Consider the following 21,215-nt stretch of genomic DNA (forward strand, 5'->3'; position numbering starts at 1 on the left):
ATTGCCGGGAGACTGACTTGTCCAAGAATGATGAATCCCAGGCCGCCCAGCGCTGCCGCCTCCTACCGGCCAGCTCACCAGCACCCTTGCTGACCCCTGGCTCTCCTTGCCCCTCTCAGCTCTGCCGTGCTCTGACCACACCCACACCTGAGCATCAGCAGTTGTCAGAGAACCCAGAAGTGTTGAAGCCAAAATGTAACCATCCCTCAGGCTCCAACTATACAGAGGGAGGACCCGGCCCGTGGCCTCGGGGTGAGCTCGAGGCAGACTTTGGAGACCACGTGCAGCCATTTACACCATCTAAGTTTATCCCAAAGCCATGTTCCTCAAAAGCATAAGATTCAAAGTCACGGAGGACTTTCCCTCAATGAAAAATAAGCCCAGCAGCTGAGGGGCTGCTGTTCCCTGTAGAAGCTGGAGATAGAGACGGATCCCTCGTGGCTGGGGTGCACTGGGAGACGCAGCCCCCCATCTGCTCCAGTGGTGGCTGGCAGGCCCCTCGAAGTAGCTACACCCATGGTGGACTCAACTCTTCAGAACCAGGACAGTGTGGACTCTGCACACTATCCTCAGCAGTTTACACCACACGCAACCACTCGCTTAGTGTCAAAACAGGACTGAGACTTCTGGGACGAGGACCAGAGTGGAGACCACCGAGCCCTGAAGATAAGGGTATCAGCTGGGAAGGGTCCTGGACAGGCAAAGGAGTCGTAATGAATCACCTGACTTAAGTATCTGAACACAACAGGTAGGTTCTTCTGCAGTGAGATTCCTCCTGGATACAAGTCAAGGGAGAATAATTGATGTCACGGGTCTCTGCAAAAAGGCGCCAGGCAGACGCACAGGCAGTGTTAGGTGGATGAGCCTGTGACTAAGACCTCAATGAAAGCATTTCTTTGCTGAGCCTAGACAGCCTGGGGACAGCTCACAGAGCCCAGAAGAGAAGACGCATTGGGCACGCCAGGCCCTTGGCTCCAGGACCCCTTTCCAAACCGCAGCTTTTATGGATCGTCCATATAAGAGGTGGCACCGGAAGTTCAGAGCAGGCAGTTACCTTCTCAGGGAGGGGCAGCAGGAAGGGACATTGGGGTCATTGGGGACACTGAGGAAGTAGCCAGAGCCAGCGCCCTCCCCCAGCACGGAGAACACTCCTTTCAGCAGGGAAGGCCTGCATGTTGCCAGGTGGTCTCCCCTGGTGGTGGCCCAGACACTTCATTCTTCCAGCAAATTCCAACTGCCTGTCTCAAACTCAACTGTCCTGGTTGAGCTTCCCAGAAAACTGATTCTGAGAGGCAATTTTGGGTGCAGAATGTTGATTAAGCAATGACCTGGGAATCCTCTCCTGTGGGAGGGGAGGGCAGGACGGAGGAGGAGCAGAGGGAGGGATGGAACCATGATGCTGGCCTGCATCCACCCACAGGCAGCTCTGAAGCTAGAATGATGCGCGCGCGCGCGCGCGCGTGTGTGTGTGTGTGTGTGTGTGTGTGTGTGTGTGAAAGTAGCTGAAGGTCATGAGGGCCACCTGCCAGGTATCTCCTCTCCAGTTCAACCCCCCTTGCCCTTGGCACCTCTCACCTGAGCCGAGCTGGCCTGGCGCAGTTACTGGGATAAAACTGGCTGCACAGGTTATTCCAGCCCCAGCTGGAAGCAGAGGCCAGCAGCCAGTCAGGGCACCCTGGCTGGAGAGGGAGAGGAAGGGACATTAAGAGAAGACAACCCGAAGGAGAATGTGGCTGGAAATGCAGCCTTGGCACTGCGCAGAAAGCTGTGCAGGAGGGATTGCCTTTCAGTGAGCAGAGCCACACCCCGACAGTGTCCTCTGCAGAGGAAGGGCAGGACAGGCAATTCAAGACCCAGCAAAGCCCAGAGTTGGCTGGCCATGGGCACCAGGCAGGATGCCAACAACAGGGCTCTGCCTGCAGCATGGGCCTCCCACTACCTCTTCTGAGATCCCTTGGTCTCTTAAAAGCCATGACTTTTGCAGAGGCTCTGGGCACTGAGGTATGTCCGTCACCTGGCTTTCACATGCTGGTGATTGTGGGAGAAAGGGATACCCTCGGTTGGCAAGCTTTCACTGGCAGCCACCAGAGAGTAAATATTTTTTTAGGCTTTGCAGGTCATTAAGTCTGTTCCAACTACTCCACAATGTTCCTGCAGCATGACAGCGGCCATAGACTATACATAAATGAATGAGTGTGGATGTGTTGCAATCAAACTTTATTTACAAAACAGGCGGAGAGCCAGGTTTGGCCCACATGTTGTGGTTTGCTGACCCTGCTGCAGAACAAGGTGCTGGCTCAGCGGCTTCCTCGGGGACTGAGTTCTGATGCCAGGCTGCACCCCAGCCTGGGAGCAGGCCAAACCTGAGCTGAGGCCACGCCCTGAGCAGGCCCCACACTGAAACTTGGGTCACGTTTCAGCTGGTGCCCATGACCCTGGTGAGACCATGACTCAGAGCCTGACAATCCAGATGAGGTCACGACTTCAGTGCTAGAATGAACCCTAAACGTCACACTGAGTCCCGGCTCCTACCACAGCTCAGTCGGGACTTGCCGCTGGCCCTGGGCTGATACTGTCCCATGCTGAGCCCTAACTCAGCCCCGGGCAGCGCCCACAGGAGTGCAAGCCCTCGACCCAACCTCCAGCCGCGTCTCCCCTCAGACTGAGCTCCGCGCCTGGTACTGATTGAATCATGATCCCAAATAGACCTTGATCCCAGACTGAGCTCTGATCCACATGGGGCCTCAACCTAGCCTCACACCGACTCCCGATCTCGCTCAGACCCCAGCCAGAGTGGACTCTAGGTCTTGACTTTGAACTTCTCATTCAGATATAAGCTTCTCAAACCAGGGCCAACATACGCCTGGGTGTACTTGATGTCACTGGGTAAACACAACCTAGAACAGGGGTCCGAGCTTGCCTCCTGCCCCTTGGAGGCACTTGGGCAAAGTGTGAGAAGTGTGGTGAACCCTGCCTCAGCTCTAGCCGTCGGGCTGTGAGCCTGCGTTCACCATCCACTTCCCAAGGAGTAAGCGTGACAGTCCACCACCTGCCCAGGGCCCTCTCCTCCCCGCCTTACAAGTTCACTTCACTTTATCCTTCTGCCGGAAACAAAAGGAACTCTGCTACGCACCTGCCCCCAGAATAGGAGGTGACCCCACTCTTAGTAAAAGGGGATGTTCCTTTCGGCAGGGAAGCTCTGCATGTCCTCCAAGACGGTCCCTCCTGCGGTGTTCCATATACTTCCTTCTTTCTGCAAACACCCCCGCATGGCTTCCTCAAACTCAACTGTCGCAGGCTGAGTTTCCCTGAAAACTGATTGCAAGATGGACACTAGGGGACATTTATAAGGGATGGAAGAGAGGTGGTTCTGGTGGAAGAAAGAGATGTGTCCGATTGGGACTCTTGAGTAGCACTTATGGAAAAATCATTTTCTGCAGTCTCGTGGGGAGGGCACCGTGTCTTCAGCCTGCCTCTGGCACAGCCAGGGCTGCCTGTGTTGGCTCAGGCAGCCATGTGCTCTCCCCTGGGACTTTGACTCTTACGAGGTTAGGATGGAGGGCATGTCCTGAGGCCACCAAAGGTGGTGATGATTGGGAGAGCCCTGGGCAGTGTTCTATGCAGGTGATTTTTGCTGTGACAGTTGCTGTCTTTCTAGTTACCAACGGCTGTCTAGCAGAGCAATCCAGACCTTAAAGCTTAAAATAATGGCCGAAGTTATTTTGCTTGTGAGTCTGCAGTTTGGGCAGAGCTTGACGTGGCTTGACTAAGTGAAGCAGGGGTAGCTGAAAGCGGGGCAGGATCATTGAAGACTTGCTTATTCACATTTCGGGTGGTCAGTGCTGTCAACTGAGACCCTACACTGTGGCTTTCGGACAGAACACCAGTCTACTGCCTCTCCACATGGCGGGGGCTTCCTCATGACATGGTGGCCAGTTGCAAAGGCAAGTATCTTAAAAGACAGTCAGATGGAAGCCATGCTGCCTTTATGCCTGAGGGTTGGAAGTTACCTGGTTTTACATCTACCACGTCCTATTCCTTAAGGCAGTTACAACATACCTCTCAGTTACAATAGAAGGGGAAACAGATCCACAATAAGAAGTGAAAAGATTCTGGAAGAGTGTGTAGGACTGGAAATATTGCTGTAAATATTTTTGAAAATGTACAGTCTGTCATACGGTCTGACCTTCTGAAGACTCATGAAATCCCATATTTCTCTATGTCTATTCTGCCTCTTAGTATTCACTCTAATCTGTTCTTGATTTCTTCTCCATCCCCTTTTGCTTAAATCTGAGAAAGCATCTATGAGTTTAAATGCTAAAAACTATAAAATGCTGATAAAAGAAATCACAGAAGATCTAAATAAATGAGGAGAACCACAATATTCATGGATTGGCAGTATCAGCATAGTTAAGAAGTTAATTCTCCCCTGATATATAGGTTTGATGCAATTAAAGCTTCTATTAAAAAACCCAGCAAGAAAATTTGATATAATTGGAATTCATCAAAAGTCAAAATTTCTGATCTGCAAAAGATCTTGTTAAAAGAATGAAAAGACAATCTACACAGTAGAAGAAAAGTTTGCAAACTACATATCTGACAAATAACTAGTATCTAGGCTATACAAAGTCTCAAAATTCAACCGTAAAAAAGGAATCAAGAAAATGCTCAAGACAAGAAGCTTTTCATGAAGAGGATATACAGATGGCAAAGATGCACATGAAAGATGTTCAATATATTACCCATTAGGGAAATGCAAATTAAAATCACGAGATAACACTAAAAACAGAGTGACTAAAAAAAATTTTAAGTGACTGCCAACTCTTGGCAAGAATGTAAAAAACTTGATCACTGTTACATTGTTGGTGTAAATGTAAAATGTTACAGCCACTCTGGAAAATAGCTTGGCAGTTTCTTCTTTAAAAAAATACAACTAACATACAATCCAGTGCTTACAATCTTGGGCATTTATTTCAAAAAATGAACCATATATCCACACAAAAACCTGTACAAGGATGGTTATAGCAGCTTTATTGGAGTGGCCAAGAAACTGTAAATATCCTAGATGTCCTTCAAGTGGTAAATAATTAAACTGTAGTATATCCATTCCATGGACTACTACTCAGCAATAAAAAGGAAAAGGCTAATAATAAACACAATACCTGGAGGAATCCCCATGGAATTACCTCCAGTGGGGAAAAATAGGCAATCTCAAAAGTTATATACTGTGTGATTCAATTTATATAATTCTTTAATAAAAAAACACCCACCATCCATTCATTTTACCCCCATTACCCTTGCTCCCATCCCCCATCCTTCTGACCTCTAGTAACTTCATCCATCTTCATGTCCACTAGTTTATTTTTGTCTTGTCTGTTTTTCCTGTTTCCTTATACTGCTCATCCAATAGTTCTTTTTCTAATTTTGCTTTGCATAATCCCCTCTATTTCCTTCCATTTTGCTGCAAATGGCAAAATTTCATCTTTCCTAGTAGCTGAATAATATTTTATTGTGCACATATACCACATCTTTATCCACCCATCAGTGGGCACTTGCTGCTTCCATTTCTTAGCCACTGTAAATAATGCTACAATAAACATTGTGGTGCATAGAATGCTTCAACTTGATGATTTCACATACTTTGGATGGCCCAGACTACAGCATTCTTGAAATGACAAAAAAAAAACAAAAACAAAAACAGAAATGGAGAACAGATTAGTGGTTGCCTGAGGTAAAAGAGGAAGTGCAGGTGAAAGAGAATGTGGGTATAAAAGGGCAACTGGATGGCAGGAGGGTCCTTGTGGTAGAACGTTCTTTCTCATGACTCTCACGACTTGGTTGTGATATCCTGGCTGGTTGTGATAATGTGCTGTAAGTTTTGCAAAATGTTAACATTGGGGCAAGTTGAGTAAAGAGTACATGGGATCTGTCTGTGTTGTTTCTTGAAACTCAATGTGAATCTATAGTTATGTCAAAATAAAAAATTTAATTTAAAAAGTTGTTTTTTTTTAACCTATAATATACTTTATCTTCAACATGTGCTCGAGAAGAATTTGTGTTCTATTGTTGGGTGGGGTGTTCTATAGTTAGGCCAACATATTGATAAATGAAACCTTGGTTAACCAAGTTTAACACTGACCCTCTAAGAGATTGTGTAAGGAGAGTTTTTCTCCGTGCATGGGGCCACTTTCCTAGTTGTGTGTGTGCGTGTCCATCTGAGTGGTGCCTGATAGTTTTGTGTTGAAAACTGCACTTTTTATATAAGTTTGTTGCAACTCTAAAGTCTGATTCCCCCAGGAGGGGTGGTTGTTACTGCTGGTTTTCTCTTTGTTTATATCCTGGATTTGTTTGCTAGGAATAATTCTACGGAGACTGTATGTATGCTGGCAGATGTCTCTACTGAAGGTTTTTTTTTTTTTTAATTCTTGTTTTTAAGACTGACTTCCTAGAGGTCACACCTGGGTTAGCACATGATTTCTCAGTCTGTGGTTGTGCTTATGCACCTGAGCCAGTCAGGCTTCCACCTTTGCTGATGAATCTGTGGGTGGTTTCAGAAATGCATTCTAGCTCCAGACAGTTTGCAAGTGGGCACCATCCTTTGTGCTCAGTGTTTACAATGCCTCACGTTCAGTCTGGGAGGAGTCATTCGTTGGCTGTTGTTCCGTTTTCTCAAGTGCTCACAACCTTGGACATAAACACAGCCTTCCAGACCACCGGGGAAAGCAGGAGCTTATCAAAGCACACCCTGTCTTCTTTCCTTGTTACATTTCTGGTTGGTCCTCCTGTCTGTTCATTGCCCCAAGTGCTGTAGAAACGTTTGGGCTAGCCATGCTGTTCTGTGGTTGTTTACTTGATAATTGCTTTTGTTTCTAACAAAACCCTTGGCATGTCAAATTTTCTGAACTCCTCTCCCATAAAGACAGTCCCTTTCATCAGCTAAGCTGCAATCCTCATGGCCTGCCTCGCCCTGGTAAAATGCCATGGATTCCATTGTCCTTACTCAATTTTGGTAGACTTTTTAAAATAAGTGCTTCTCAAATTGTTCTAACCATGTTCCAAAACTGAATCCAATTCTTGCACTCTCCCATTTAGCTCTAGGGAGTTAAATGTTAACTCTCTCCTTTTAGATCTTCAGTTCAAAAACCTTGGAATCGTTCTTTACACCTGTTGTTCTCTCTCATCTCATTGAATTTAACGGCAAATCCTGTCAGTTCTGTCTTCAAAAGAGGCCCAGAATCGGCAGACCTCTCCTATCTCCCCCACTGCTCCCCACCCCTCCCGCCCCCCAAAAAAGAGACCCAGAATCCATCTGCCTCCCACCCATCCCACTCTGATCCAAGTAATCATCTTTCATTTAGAGTATCGCAGTAGCCTCCTTACTGGCTGCTCTGCTTCTGCTCCTGCCTCCCCTCTGTCCCTTCTCTAAGCAGCCAGAGGAAACCTTCCAAAATCGAAGCCACATTATAACATTGCTCAAACCCCCTTGAATGGTGCCGGTCTCCCAGTGAAAGCAGGTGTCCTTCACAGCACCCTAGCTGCCCCTTATGAGAAACAGGCATCTGCACAGTTATTAATGGTGCAGGATAACACAATTAGAGGACTATCTGCCATGTCTATCAGTATTTTAAATGTAATCACCCTCTTCCTCAGTAATTACATAAACAGGTATTGCCCCACAGCTAGAGGGGCAGGGCTTGACACTTCCTTAAAGAAAGAGTATTTTATTTTTGTATAGGTCTTCGTAAAAGCTTAAAACAATACAGAAAATGAAAAAAAATCAACTCACAACCCCAGCACCTGTGCAGGAGACTGAGCCCACATATTTGCCACTTCCTTTCTCCTGACAGAGCAATGCTGCCTCCCGGTGGAGTTTTTAAAGTACATTCATTGTTCACCACTTTTCATTTTTAATATGTACTTAATGTAGGTAATGCACTCACAAGGCTCAACATTTAAGTTTCTAAATGGTAAAGAGTACAAGCTCTCCCATCCATCCTTGTTCCCCTTAAGCTAGGTTCCTTCCCACACAGGTAACCAAATTCACTAATCCCTTGTATATAACTTCCAGAGATAATTTGTGCATCCACCTGCTTTTGAATCATGACTGTGGCTTTTTAAAAAAAACCTTAGAAAATCCAAAGAAAAAACATTACTGCCTGGCCTACAGTCATGAAACATCAGAGCTAATATGAAATCCCAAGTGGAAGAAAGACCAAGTTGTGTTACACTCAGTAGTCATCCAGTAATCATTTATGAAACTTAATGTAGTAGTGTGGAAAAGTATAAGAAAAAATTTTAGAATACACAAGAGTAAATAAATACCCTAAAAATGAAAACAAATCCCTCCTTTGAGATGATGAGTTTTCATTTTTCAGCTGCCCAACTAAAAATGTGTATTTATTCTGAGGCATATTATGACGTGTAGTGTACTTGTGTCTATTTTGTAAACAGGACAACTGGACTCAAGTTTTAAAAAGATTAAATATTTACATCCTCTAACACTTTTTAATTATCTAAATATGGAATGTTCATGCAAAAATATAGTCATAGCATGGTTAGTGAAACAAATCTAAAAGTGTAGAGAATTTAATAGTGGTATGTTCACTTAGTGTCATTAACATTGCAAAGATTTAGATGATTTTGAGATTAAAAGAAATGAAAGTTGAGTAGATAGTAAGATCATAAAACCCAACAAGTAGATAAAGCCTCCTATCATTCTTTCATGAGTGTATTTATGTAATGTCTAAAAGAAACAAGACTACATCAACTATGGAAAAGTCTGCACAAGGGTCTGACCAATTATGTAGGTTTAAACCTAGTGCCTTTACTCTATTTTCTCATTTAGTCCTCAGCCTCAGACCAATTTGCTAACTGAGGCCCAATATGAAAACTGGAATGACACAGACTACATACAGGTAGATCCCCAGTACCTAAGAATTCCCTGCCTAGAGCTGTGGTGACATTTGAGGGGAAGAGACCCTATATTGTATAGGGTCTCTATTGTATAGGGTCTCTATTGTATAGGGTCAAAATATTAATGAGGTTGTAAAACAATGGTACTTCATTGATTAAAAAATCAAAAAAGAATTCTTTACCTAGACCTCCTTCACCACCTGGTGCTTAAGGAGTTATATTAAAGATAAAATAGAGTGCCCACTCTTTTTAATAGGTAAAACCTGAAAACAACCCAAATGCCCAAAAATAGATGACTGGATCAAGATGTGGTACAGACACACAATGGAATATTATTTAGCAATCAAAAAAGATAAACTCATACCATTCACAGCAACAAGGATGGAGCTAGAAGGAATTATCTCAGTGAAATAAGTCAGAAGGAAAAAAAAATATCGGATGGTTTCATTTATAGGAGGACTATAGGGGAACCAAGTAAGGCATCAGAGGAAAAAAACAATTCAAAACACAACAAACAAAAACAGACAATTATAAACCAGAGACATCCTGCAGGGGAGGAGTATAGAGAGGGAGAGGGATAGGAGGGAGGGAGCGAGGAGCACAGGGGACTGAGGTGATGGTGCAGAGGTGCACTGGGGAAGGAAACTCTATGGGGACTACACCTGAGAGCGGGGCAGGAAGCAAACATTGTTTAAAAATGAACAATGATGTAAAATACAGTGCCCAGATGTCTGATTAGATTTTCCACTAGTTCTTAGTCAATGGTTCTCAAAACAACTGCACTTATTTCCCTACAGCATTGTGTACACAGAACCATAGACAGTACGTAAAGATTTTGATTTTCAAAAGTTCTGAGCACCAAGCATTTTTACTTTCCTTGTTGTCTTTCCTTGATTATGGTTATTTATGTGCTTAAGAGTCCTGCTTTTCAGCTCATTCTCTATGGGTTCTTTGAGATTTTTTTCTATATACTTTTATGTTTTACATGTTCCTTTCTACTATAGTCTTTTTCTTGTCTAATTGTTCTGACTACAACTTTGTGTATAACACTAAATAGGTGCAGAGACCTTTATCTTAGCCCTGATTTTGAGATGTTTTGCCTGTCAGTTGTATCTTTTTCATAAACCCCTTCATGTTTAGTAAGTCCCCTACTCCCAACTTGTTGGGTATTTTCATCATAAAAGTGTGTCAGAACTATCACACTTGGGGCCTCCCTGGTGGCACAAGCAGTTAAGCACCGCACATTGAAGCAATCAGCAGCTTCTACAGCATGAGTTCGATCCCAGGCTGGCCAGGGAGCTATCCACATGTTGCAGCAGACCTCTCCTGTCTCGCCCGCTGCTCCCCTCAGCAGTGTATTTCAGTCAGTCTGCCTCTTCTGTTCCCCACTCTGTCTCTGGTGAATTCTCTCACCTCCCGCATCTCTGGCCTGTGCCCCAGCTCTTGTATGCATAAATAAATAAATCTTTTTTTTTTTTAAAAAACTATCACACTTATCCCACACTTCTTTTATTTCAATCTACTAGAGTATAGCATTGTTTTGTTAAACCACCCTTGCATTCCTGGAGAAAATCTTACCTTCTGTAGCACACTTTTTTTAAGATCTCCTTTGCATTTAGAACTGTACTCCCCCTAAACAGTAACTTAAGAATAGTACCTACCTTATTTTGGCATCCTTGAAACTTGATGTGCTAAGTACTGAAATACTGCTTAGTGACTGAACAAAGACTGTGAAAGTGGAAAAAAAATTACTGCAGAGTTGGACTAAGTTATATGTATGTTTATGCTCCTGGGAGTCATGCCAAAACTGTTCCTCTCTCAATGGGATTAATTTTCATCTTCGAATATAATCATCTAAAGTACTGCTCAAGAAGCTGTCTAAACGAGTGTCTTCCAAAACGATGTACCAGTTCACACTCTCACTCACCAACAGTATATGAGTATTTATTTCAACAAAATGATCTTGGCCAGTTTGATAATCAAAATGTCTCATTGTCATTCAATTTTGTGACTTTCTTGCTCTGAGCAGCTGTGCATCTCTGCAAATAAGCAGCATTCTTTTTTATTTTATTTTTTTTTAAATAGAGGCATGTTTTTATTTATTTATTTGTTTGTTTGTTTTGTTTATACATGCACTGGGTATAGTCAGAAGCGTGGGAGGGTGAGAGAATTCACCAGAGCCAGAGCGGGGAGCAGAACAGGCAGAAGGACCGAAGTACACTGCTGAGGGGAGCAGCGGGTGGCAGGAGAGGTCTGCGTGCCATGTGGGACTCTCCTCCGGTGGCCGGGAGCAGCCGGGGATCGAACCGGCACTGCAGAGGCTGCAGGCAGCTTCGCAACCCAGCACTCAACCGCTGCGCCACCGGGGAGGCCCACAGCATTCTTTTTTAAAGGAAAGCAGCTAAGATTAGGGCTAATTTTTCCAAGACAACCCTTCCTGACACTATGGTTCAAAGATTTTCCTAAAGTGAACAGACACACCAGGTGTGAAGATAGTCTCTTAAGAGTTTATTATAAACTAGTTTCACAGGCCACAAGGAAATAAAAGGACTATGTACAGCCTTACGGGAAACAGGCAGGGAGCTGAGGAGGGCCAAGATGAGTCTAGGGCCTTGGTGGGCGCATTCCCGGGGGAGGGGGCCCTGTAAGGGAAACCAGACAACCCGGTGAGACTCCGCGAACAACGGCATAACAAACAAACAGGTCTGTGGTAACGTGGCCCTGGGGAATCGGGCCCACGCTTCTGTGGAGCTACTTCCATAACTCTGTGGCCAAGGGTCAAAGAAGGCCTGAAGTAAGAGTAAGAAGTTTAGTCAGTGCCTGATCTGCAACTCAAATCCCCAGCCCTGCCCCAGCCTCCCACACCCTGCAGTTACCAAGCAACCAGAGGGATGTTAGGTGCTAACTCAGGACTTCCCAGGCAATGACTGGGTCTCTACTCTTAGAAAACCCATAGAAGGAAAACCCAAACTAGGGACACGGGGGATCATTAAGTGTGGCCATGGTTATCTTAGAGGCCTCTGCAGTTTGGTGGAAAGAACACTGGTCTGGGAGTCAGGACTGGGAGCTCTCTCTGGGCCTACTTCTCCATCTATAAAATGCAAGAGCTGATCTATGTCAGCATTTCTCAAACTAGAGTTAAACAGCTATACATTATCAATAGTATAGCCAAGCCAAGAGGCCCCTTTAACTACTAGACACTTGTCAAACTAAAGGGCATAAAACAATTCCATGACCACCGTTGGGAACTCTCAAGATGCACTATTCACAGTGCCCTGCTGGACACTGGTAAGTCCCTGAAGGTAGGGCTGGCTCTGTTCTAAAAGGGAGGTGCCTGTTCTCACTTTCCTTTCTGGACAAGAATTTTCTTCCCAAGGCTTAAGGCCTAGGAGTCCAGAAGGTATGCTCAAAATACAATATTCCTTCCCATTCTCACCCCAACATTGCTCTAGGGAAGGAAGCCAAAGCCAATACTTACCTCTCATCCCTGGGGGAGGGGGCCGCATCCCCGGAGGGGGCATGCCCATTGGAGTTCCTCGTCCAGGAGGTATCCCCATTGGGGGACCCATGGGAGGCCTCATACCAGGAGGTGGGCCCATCATGCCTACAGGAGAAAAACCCCAAGAATACAACTCAATTGCCTTGAAAAGGTAACAGGAAACAAAGCTGTCCATCAAGTTCTGAGACAGATGGACCATTTCAGCCTCCCAGTCTCTTCTAGCAAGCTGGGATTTTGAGCCAAAGTAAGGCTCCCAATGGCTCTTGTCCAGCTAGTTCCACGGTCAGTCAGCCAGGCTGGATCTCAGAGTAATCCTGCTTAATTACACAAATTCATCATCAGTTTCAGTCACAGTTATGTCTCATCATGAATCCAGCTCAGGCATCTTTTATCAATTAGCAATTTCCTTGCAGGATCCTCACCTGGAGGGGGTGCCCCTCTGCCCATAGGTGGGGGAGGACCCGCACGGCCAGGTGGATACTGGGTTGGAGCCCCTGCAATACTGGCTGTGGCAGCAGCTGCAGCAGCTGCAACAGTGCCTCTTCCTTGTGGGGTCATCACCTAAGAGGACACATGAAAGGAGTTAGGCAGAAGAGTATAATGCAATGCAGTATCCCACTCCCTCCCCCAACCAGGTAAAGAAATGGCGGGAAGCAAATCCCCTAAAGCCACAACTCATGGCCTGAGAGAGGGCAGGCAGCAAATCCCCTAAGCTACAACTCTGCAAGTTGTAGCCATCTGCAAGAGAACATCCAGTCTGAATGCCCAATTCCCTTCTTCCAGGCCTGAGTGAAGGTTGCCCAATCCAAATTAGAGAAGCCCCCTGCATTTTTTAATAACAAGAGGCTATAAGAGAATGCATCTGAAATGCTGTCATGGAAAGATTTTACTCCAATACAGTTGGCTAATGTGTTTTTTTATGAATCTCTAACAGCATCAACATACAACTTACAATGGCAAGTTTTCTTTTTCACTGAGTCTCGGACCACACACAAAGCACAATGAAACACCAATAGCTTGGCAGTCACAGGCTGGGCAGTCCATATCTTCCTCATACCACGGATGCTCTACCTTCTATTTTAAACCAGAAGTTAGTGCCCTTCCCCAACTCACCTGTTGGGATGGCCCACCAACGCCACGGACTGGTCCAGCAAGCCCTGCAGGAGCCTGGGGCATGGGAACACCAGCTGGGATGCCTCTGCCAGCAGCCCTGCCAATCCCTGGGCCTCCAGCAGCTCCAGCAAGTGGCACTCGAGCAATGCCAGTCTAAACATTAAAAAAAAAAAAAAAAAAGCTAAAATACCTGTAGACTACTTAATCAGAAGCACGCTTTCAAATACCACTGCCAAGAGAGTCCCTCAGATTTATAGGGTGTAGTAAATACAAGGACTTGACCTAGCATCAAAAAGACCAGGTATGCTCTGCTTCTCACCTAGCATCAAGTAATCCCACAATCTGGGACTGTTTCTTCATCTGCAAAGAACAGGGTTATGACAAAACTGTTGTGGTCATGAAGACATACAGTGGGCTACATCAGAGTAGCAAATTCTACTGGAAATAGATGCCAAGAGTTATGACTATGTACATATTCTCCGAACAATAAATATCACATCCCTTGCAGATATTTCTAACTGGAAAAAGCTTCAATATCAGAGTCCCAAATAAGTAACCCTGTACTCACTTGAGAAGATCTTTAAAGTCATTAACATTACTTTTTAAAGTATACAACTGGAAAAACATTTACTGTTATTGGCAGAACAAAACATTACATATGTGTTAAGTACCAAAAAAACCATATGTGGATAAAAATAAGTTAGAAATATTGGGGGCTTGGGGGGCAATGTTTTGAAATGAAAAAGGAAAAATAAACGGTTAGAGTCTCTAAAGCCTCTTCTGTTTCTAGATGTAGACTGGGATTTGGAATCAAATTTGGAATCACAATCGACTCACATCAAAAGTCAGTTTAGTCACTTACTAGCTGTGACATCATGGTAAGCTAACTAAACCAGTTTATAAAATGAGAATTATTTATCTCAAACAATTATCATAAGGTTTAAATAAAATACTGAAGTGCTTGGCACACAACAGATGCTCAATAAATTTAACTATCACTCAACAGCTACATAAAATATACAATATTTTACTGTTTGGAGTTATGACTCTAAAGTCCAGTTAGACAGTCATTACATTAAGAAGTGATCCAGGAGGTTTTAGCTACCTCTTTGCCTAACTCACTATGTAAATCAACTTAGGAAAAAGGTGGGGCTTTTTAAGTTAGAAACCCTCAAATTCTAGTTCACTATCTCTATTCTAACTTACAGGGCAATCTCTTTAATGTTCTGTTTATTTATCTATGAAAGGGGGGACCAAACCAAAGGACGCCTGGGGTGGAATGCAAGAAATCTTAACCCTGAGCCTGATTCATGGTAGGCCTCACTTCTAGAAGGATTCCTGGCCTTGCCCTGGCACTCTGCTCAACTTACATCTTTGGGAGGTGGCCCCTCTACTGTCATTGAGACCAGGTTCTCCCCTCGAAGTAGCACCAGGCCAAGGACTCGCTTCTCCTCTCTTTCTGCTTGTTTTGAGTTCTTTGGCCTAAAGAAAGGTTTAGGAGGAAGAAAAAAAAAGCAAGCATTAAAAATAGGGTAAAGTACATGATCACCTGTCTAGGGGCCTCCAAGATCTGCTTTATACTGAAAAATGATAAACTCTTCCTAACATGGCTCCTCTAGATAGTCTTCACAGGCTGCATTTGTAAACCCTTAAGTGCCTGTCACCAATGCCAAGAGGATGCACAGACAAAGAGATAGGACTAGAGTCAGGAAAGCCTAGCTCTAACTCATGTTATTCCATAAGCACCGTGAACGCCTTCTCTCAATCAAGTTTTTAGCTATAAGAGTTCCCTCCTTGCAGCTGAAGGCCTCATCAGTGTCAGGAGACAACCTAAACAATTCCTCAAGTCAAGTGAATCTCACTCACCCCACTGACAGGTGGTGTCCCTTTGGCACCAATGCAACCCCACAGGCCTGTAATTCCCTCCCTTGCCTCACATCAGAAATAGAAGCTACAGAGGAAATGGTAAGCACTTTAACTACCTAGAAATTACACCTCTGTTCTCAAAGCACAAAACCATATCTCCAAATACCAACAACCACAAAAGGATGAACAAAATATAAACAGAAAATAAACACAATGAAAAACCAAAACAAACATCCTAAAAATAAAGACAAAATACCCTCATTTTCAAAAACAAATGTTTTGTTTCAATGATCTTTTACATTAATGGTGATTTTTCTGTGGGTGAACATTTTTTCTTTTCTGACTTACCAATTATATTATCAACCATAATACAACAATGGCTTGTCAACCATTTAATAAAAACAAACAAGATATCGAAATTTAGATATCTAAATCTAAATTTTTTGCATATACTTTTTCTGTATTTTTAAGGACTATTTCCTATTAAATGTTTTTTAACTATCAGAATAAAGTTAGATTCATTAAGAAAAGCAAGAGAACCATTTGGAATAGCCCAACTCTGATCTGTTGGCCCCTCTAATGTGTACCCGCCATTCCACCTTCCCTATCACATTTTCTTCGCCCTGTACTTCTTGACTTGCACAAAGAAAACAACAGCCCCGAAAGGAATCAATGGGAATTCACAGCCACTGACAACATAATGGACACTACATGTTGCAAAAAGAGAGTCGGATGATTATGGAAGTCATGTAAATTCATTGGGCCTCAAAATACCTTGAATGTAAAATAGGATGAAAAGCTAGACCACATCTTTTAATAGGCCAGAAGCTTAAGATCTGTAAGTCTTTTAAGAGTTATCCAGTAACTTATGGAATTGTAGGAAAGTAGAAAATACCTCTAACTGTTTCTATTTAAGTCAACAAAAATCACTGGCCCCAAACCCACATGGGGAGCTGAGCACTTACCCTGAAGAGGGTCAGAGGCTTCTTAAAGCAGTTTCAGACCAGGCTGCACTGGGAGAGCCCTCTAGGCTACAGCTTTACAATTAGGCAATGAGGCCAGAAAATCAAGTTCTCCCCCCTTACACACCTGTGGGGAGAACATGAGAGCCCTTTACCCCAATACCCAGGGGCACACAAAATCAGAGAAACAAAAAGCCTAGCAGTCTTCCTTAAAACTTATACTAGAACTAGGAAACAAGCCTTGTTGGACTAAGGAAAGAAATTTCTTAGTGTCCAATGTCCCCATTAAATCTCCCCTCAAACAGGAAAGCAAACCGAGGAACCAGCTAGTTACCACCTATTGCTTGACCCACCCACCCAATCCACTTCCCCTCACCCAAATTCCTACGCCCCACCCCCCACAGCCCACTCCTCACTTGATCTTTCTGAACTCGTCACAGTCACAGAGGATCAAATTCATATGCTTGTCGAAAGCCTTGAAGGTGCCAATGAAGATCCGGCCATCTTGCAGGATGCACCTCATCCTGTAGTCGATGTGTTGCAGCATCTTGCTGCTCTTGCCCACAGTCTGCAAGGAGAGAGCAACGAGTTGAGACAGAGCACCGTCGGATCATCACACCCCTTGTCCTTCCTAGAAACTTCCACCATGATCATCTTTTCCATGTTTTTCTGTCTCAACAGATTTCAGTCACAGCCCTTCGTCAGGAGTTCTCCCAAGTCACCCAGTCACCTTTCTCATATAACAACTGCCTTATCTATGCAGTGTGGCTTTCAGGGTGAGAGGGTAGGGCGTCTCCACTTAACCCAATCACCCACACCTGAGACTGAGGCATGTGCCACTGTGCAGACTGCAGGTGTGTGGCTCAGTGCTGTGGAACACCCACGTCCCCATTAAAAAAGCTGAGCAAAGCATAAGCGTTGGAATGGGATTAGCACTACAAATCCAATCAATGAGAATTTTATTATGAGAAATGTGAAAACTGAATTCCCAAATTAAGAATTTGTGTCTCCAAAACCACCTCCAGGAGGAAAGTTTCTGATGGCCACATAATATTTACTTACTTAACCCAACAATCTTTTCTGCTTTACAGCCTGTCATCCAATGTAAGTTTATTAAAATGGAGACAATGCGAACTGTTGGGTGCCCTTCAGAGTTTTATATTTCTCTCTAGAAATAAACAGCACTTGGTTTTTTTACAAGCCTTTCATCAGTCTGACTGGCGTGGGTCAGTCAACTCACTGAAGTGCCCTGTGCACAGCACTCTGCTTGCTGTCTGTTCATCTGTGAGTTTAGGCCAGAACAGATTTCTGAACCTGCAAGCATGTAGGTTTGAGACCCAAGTTACATGGTCCAGTCTGCCTCAGACTTGAATGGCCTTGTTGTCACACAGCTTCCAGCCTTTAAGGCAACACTTATGGGTCCACACCTGGTCTCCAAACAGTTACATTTAGTGCACAGTTTATAAAGTACTGTGATAAGCACCATTTTCCTCATAATCAGGCCCATTGTTATTCCTATTTTACAGATAAGGTCCGAGAGCCTGGGAAAGCTTGCCCAGTCTCATAGATAGGAAGCTGTGTTCGAATCTAGTTGGCCTGAGTTTACTTTTTTAACCAATTCTCCAGGTGTCCTGCTTCCAGATGACGCGAAACTTAGCAGCTACAGAATGGAATGATCTTTCTAAATACAACGAAATTCATGTCATTTTGCCGATTAAAATCCTTCAATGGCAAGCCCATCCCCAGCAGCCTAAGCAGCACACAAGGCCTTCAGTACCCAGGCTCCTGCCAATTCCTTCATCAAAGCTTCCACCTCTTCTTCCCGGTACCCCTCCAGGAGCTTCCAATCATGCTATATCCTTCGTGCTTTGCTCTTGTTCTTCGGGTTTATAACATTTGCTTCTCATTTTCGTTTGCAAAACGCCTGGCAAATCCGCCAGGGCTCTGTTCAGGAACCACCTACTCCAGAAAACACTGACCCGCCCCCACCGTTACTCTGACTTGACGCCGTTACCACACGGAATTGGAGTGTCCGTCGGCCCGTCTACACCGTGAACGCGGTGAAGGCAGGAAACATTTCATTGTGTGGCCCCAGCTGCTGCTCAGTCAGACGTACCCACACCTCTTAGGCTGAAGTGAGCTGAGTTCTTCCTCCGAACACCCTCCCTCGCCCTCCCGCCGTTCCCTCCTCCAGCAACGCTCTCAAGTTTCGGCCAAAAGTTCTGGCGCTTCTTTCCGCAACTCCTCAAACCCCCCCCCCCCCCGCCAAGTCTGAGCCTCTTACCAGACATTCCCCCCTCCTCCTGCGGCTCCAATGCCACCTCCGAAACTCCAAACGTACATTATTCAGTAAAAGTTTCTTACTGCCTGCCGGATCCCAACCACTATGGCTCAAGCGGCCCGAAGAGCCGCAGTTCCTCACTCACCCCATCGAGCGCCCCAAGCCTCTGTCCCTCAAATCCACCCTTCCCCTCCCCCACCACCCCGAACGACCAAGGTCCGGGTAGCCCCTGGCGGGACGCAGGGGCTCGGCCCGGGCCTTCATGGCCAAGAGCCGCTCCAAACCACGGCCCCCTCCCCGATCAGTCACGAACCCCCCTACACAACAAGCTCGGCTTTCGCGCCGCCGGGCTGCAGCTCCTCACCATGGTGGCGGTTTTGATGGCTCCGATTCCCGACGGATTCGCCTCCTCAGAGGCCTAGAAGCCCGCCAGCAGCCGGATTCCCGCCGCCGCCACCGGAAGCCCGACCTCTGGTAAAATGGGTCCGGGTAGAACGCTACTTCCGGCACAACGCAGGGACCTTAAGTTCCGGCCCGGGGCAAGGCTTTGCGCTCAGAGCGGAGCGGGGCGGGGCGGGGTGGGGCGGGGTTGGGCGGAGCTAACATCCAACTTGAACTTCCCACAGTGGTTTAGGCTGCGCTTTCAGTCCTGTCCCACTGAATAGTTTAAGTACGTTAATAAGCTGCTCCCGCTCGCCCTACTTCCCCAGTCCCAGCCCCAGCACCTTAACCTCTAGGTACCGATCTCCAGTCACTACATACACCCTCGCTCCTCTACAGCCACTGTTCTTGCTTTTCCATTGACTTGCTCAAGATGCTCCAGTCTAGTGCCTTTCTATTTGCTGTTGCCTCTACCTGGAGTGCTAGTCCAGGCAGTCCAGGCATAAACGCAGCTCAAGCCCTCACCTCTTTCAAGACTTAAGCTCATTTTCCCACTGAGGACTTTCCTGATCATCCTGTTTAAAACAGCAACATTTATTTTTCTCCATAACATTGATTTCTAACATACTATGTATGTTTATTTCCTTATCCTTCCGTGTTAGAATGGATTTAAAACAAAACAAGGACTCAATAAATTTTAAATGAATCAATCAACCCATCCCATCCAGCCCCATGACTTTTAAACATTGCCTATATGCTCAAATTTCAGATTTATTCCTGCAACACTAGTCTCTTGGTTTATTTCTTGGCATTTTATATCCAGCGGTCTGCTTAACATGGATGTCTTCATAGGAATACTAAATTTAATCCATTGAGGATTTGAGGGGCCGCCCTGATGGGCTAGGGGTTAAGTCTCAGAGCTATCACCACTATAGTCTGAGTTCAATCCCCTCCTGGGAGCTGAACCACATGGCGCAGCAGGCCTATCTTGTCTCCCCTGCTGCTCACCTCAGGATTATATTTCAGTAGATCCACTTGTTCTGCTCCCTATTCTGTCCCTGGTGAATCCTCTCAAACGCCCCCCTCACCTTTGGCCTACACCCCAGTTTTCTATGCAAAATAAAAATTAAACAACAATTGAAGATTGAATTCTTGATTCAACTCATTCTTCTTCCTCAAACCATGTCTTATCAATGTCCCCCATCTCAGAAGTCTCACGAAAAAGCAAAAACAAAATGGCAAACTTGGAAGTGTCTTTGATTCCTCTCTCTCTCCCATCTCAAAATCAACCCATCATCAATTCCTGCGGACCCCACCTTCAAAGTATCTTGAATCTGACCACTGTCACCTGCTCCACTGCTCCACTGTAGTCCTAACCCCCATCATCTCTATCTTGGATCATTGAACAAGCCCCTAACTGTTCTCTTCACTTCCTCTCTTATTCTCACAGCAGCCAGAGGGATCCTTCTATAGTGTCCTAGTATCAAGTCAGATGACATCTGCCATGAAGTCTGAATCCTCGCCCACCCTTGTCTGCATGTGTGGAGTCCTTTTCTCAGTCTTCACAGGGTCTCCAGAGCCCTTTCATGAACCAGGGAGCAGGGGCTCTTGGGTCCTTCCCGCTGAGTCCCAGCAGGTGGAGCAAGGGACAACAGCTGTTTTGTTCCCAGCTTATCTGCCTGAGGTGTTGGAGGGTGGGATCAGACTGAGAGGCCCCAGGCCCCCTCCCAGGTCTGGTGACCTTCTGCCACCTGAGTCTTGAGGGCCATCAGGTTTCAGCTGGTTATGGGGCCTTTGCCTAAAGACAGGAAGCCTCTGCAGAATGGAGTGCTTGTTTCTCATTGGTGATTGGTTAGCCAAGCCTATTAGCCTGGGGGCTCAATAACAGGAAGTTTAGGCAAGAAATGTCTAGATCCAAGGGGCCTGTCTTGTAATGAATGCACTGTGAGTGGTTACACATTGGTTTGAAAGCTTTAGGTTAGCACTTTGTAATGACTTTACTACACTGTTATATAAACATTTCAACCATTACAATAAAAACTACTATGGTTATCAACATTTGCTTTTATATTTTCCCAAAGAATTTGTAAGCAATTTGAGGATAGGGATGATATGTTTATAAACTTATTGATTTGGTTTGCAAAATCTCACACACACCATTCATATGAAAGAATACACCAAATTTATGCTAGAGAAGATT

At 45.2% G+C, this 21,215-nt stretch overlaps 1 protein-coding gene across 2 annotated transcripts; it reads right to left on the reverse strand.

Annotated features, from left to right (window-relative positions):
- Window positions 1-11,409: 11,409 nt before the first annotated feature.
- SNRPB (small nuclear ribonucleoprotein polypeptides B and B1) lies at window positions 11,410-19,130 on the reverse strand. Of its 2 annotated transcripts, none has more exons than XM_037497942.2 (7): window positions 18,999-19,130; window positions 16,770-16,921; window positions 14,896-15,007; window positions 13,526-13,678; window positions 12,835-12,973; window positions 12,392-12,517; window positions 11,410-11,555 (listed from the first exon to the last, which is right to left on the reverse strand). In XM_037497942.2, exons 1-7 carry the CDS (start codon window positions 18,999-19,001, stop codon window positions 11,518-11,520), a joined length of 723 nt encoding a protein of 240 aa, XP_037353839.1. In that variant the 5' UTR covers window positions 19,002-19,130; the 3' UTR covers window positions 11,410-11,517. The 2 variants fall into 2 exon arrangements, with proteins under 2 accessions (XP_037353839.1, XP_037353848.1); XM_037497951.2 differs by having other exon boundaries at window positions 11,410-11,702; window positions 18,999-19,129.
- Window positions 19,131-21,215: the final 2,085 nt, after the last annotated feature.

Source organism: Talpa occidentalis, unplaced genomic scaffold (assembly GCF_014898055.3).
Source record: "Talpa occidentalis isolate TD23 unplaced genomic scaffold, MPIMG_talOcc4v2.1 talOcc4.10, whole genome shotgun sequence".
NCBI lineage: Eukaryota > Metazoa > Chordata > Mammalia > Eulipotyphla > Talpidae > Talpa > Talpa occidentalis.

Bases quoted from the DNA above. Each gene is read 5' to 3' on its own strand.
- SNRPB (XM_037497942.2), bottom strand. The intron at 15,008-16,769 runs GTGAGGAGTGGG...ACCTTTCTTTAG, and splicing joins GACGAGTTCAGAAAGATCAA to GCCAAAGAACTCAAAACAAG. The intron at 11,556-12,391 runs GTAAGTATTGGC...TTTCCCTTACAG, and splicing joins CCCTCCCCCAGGGATGAGAG to GGCCCCCTCCCCCGGGAATG.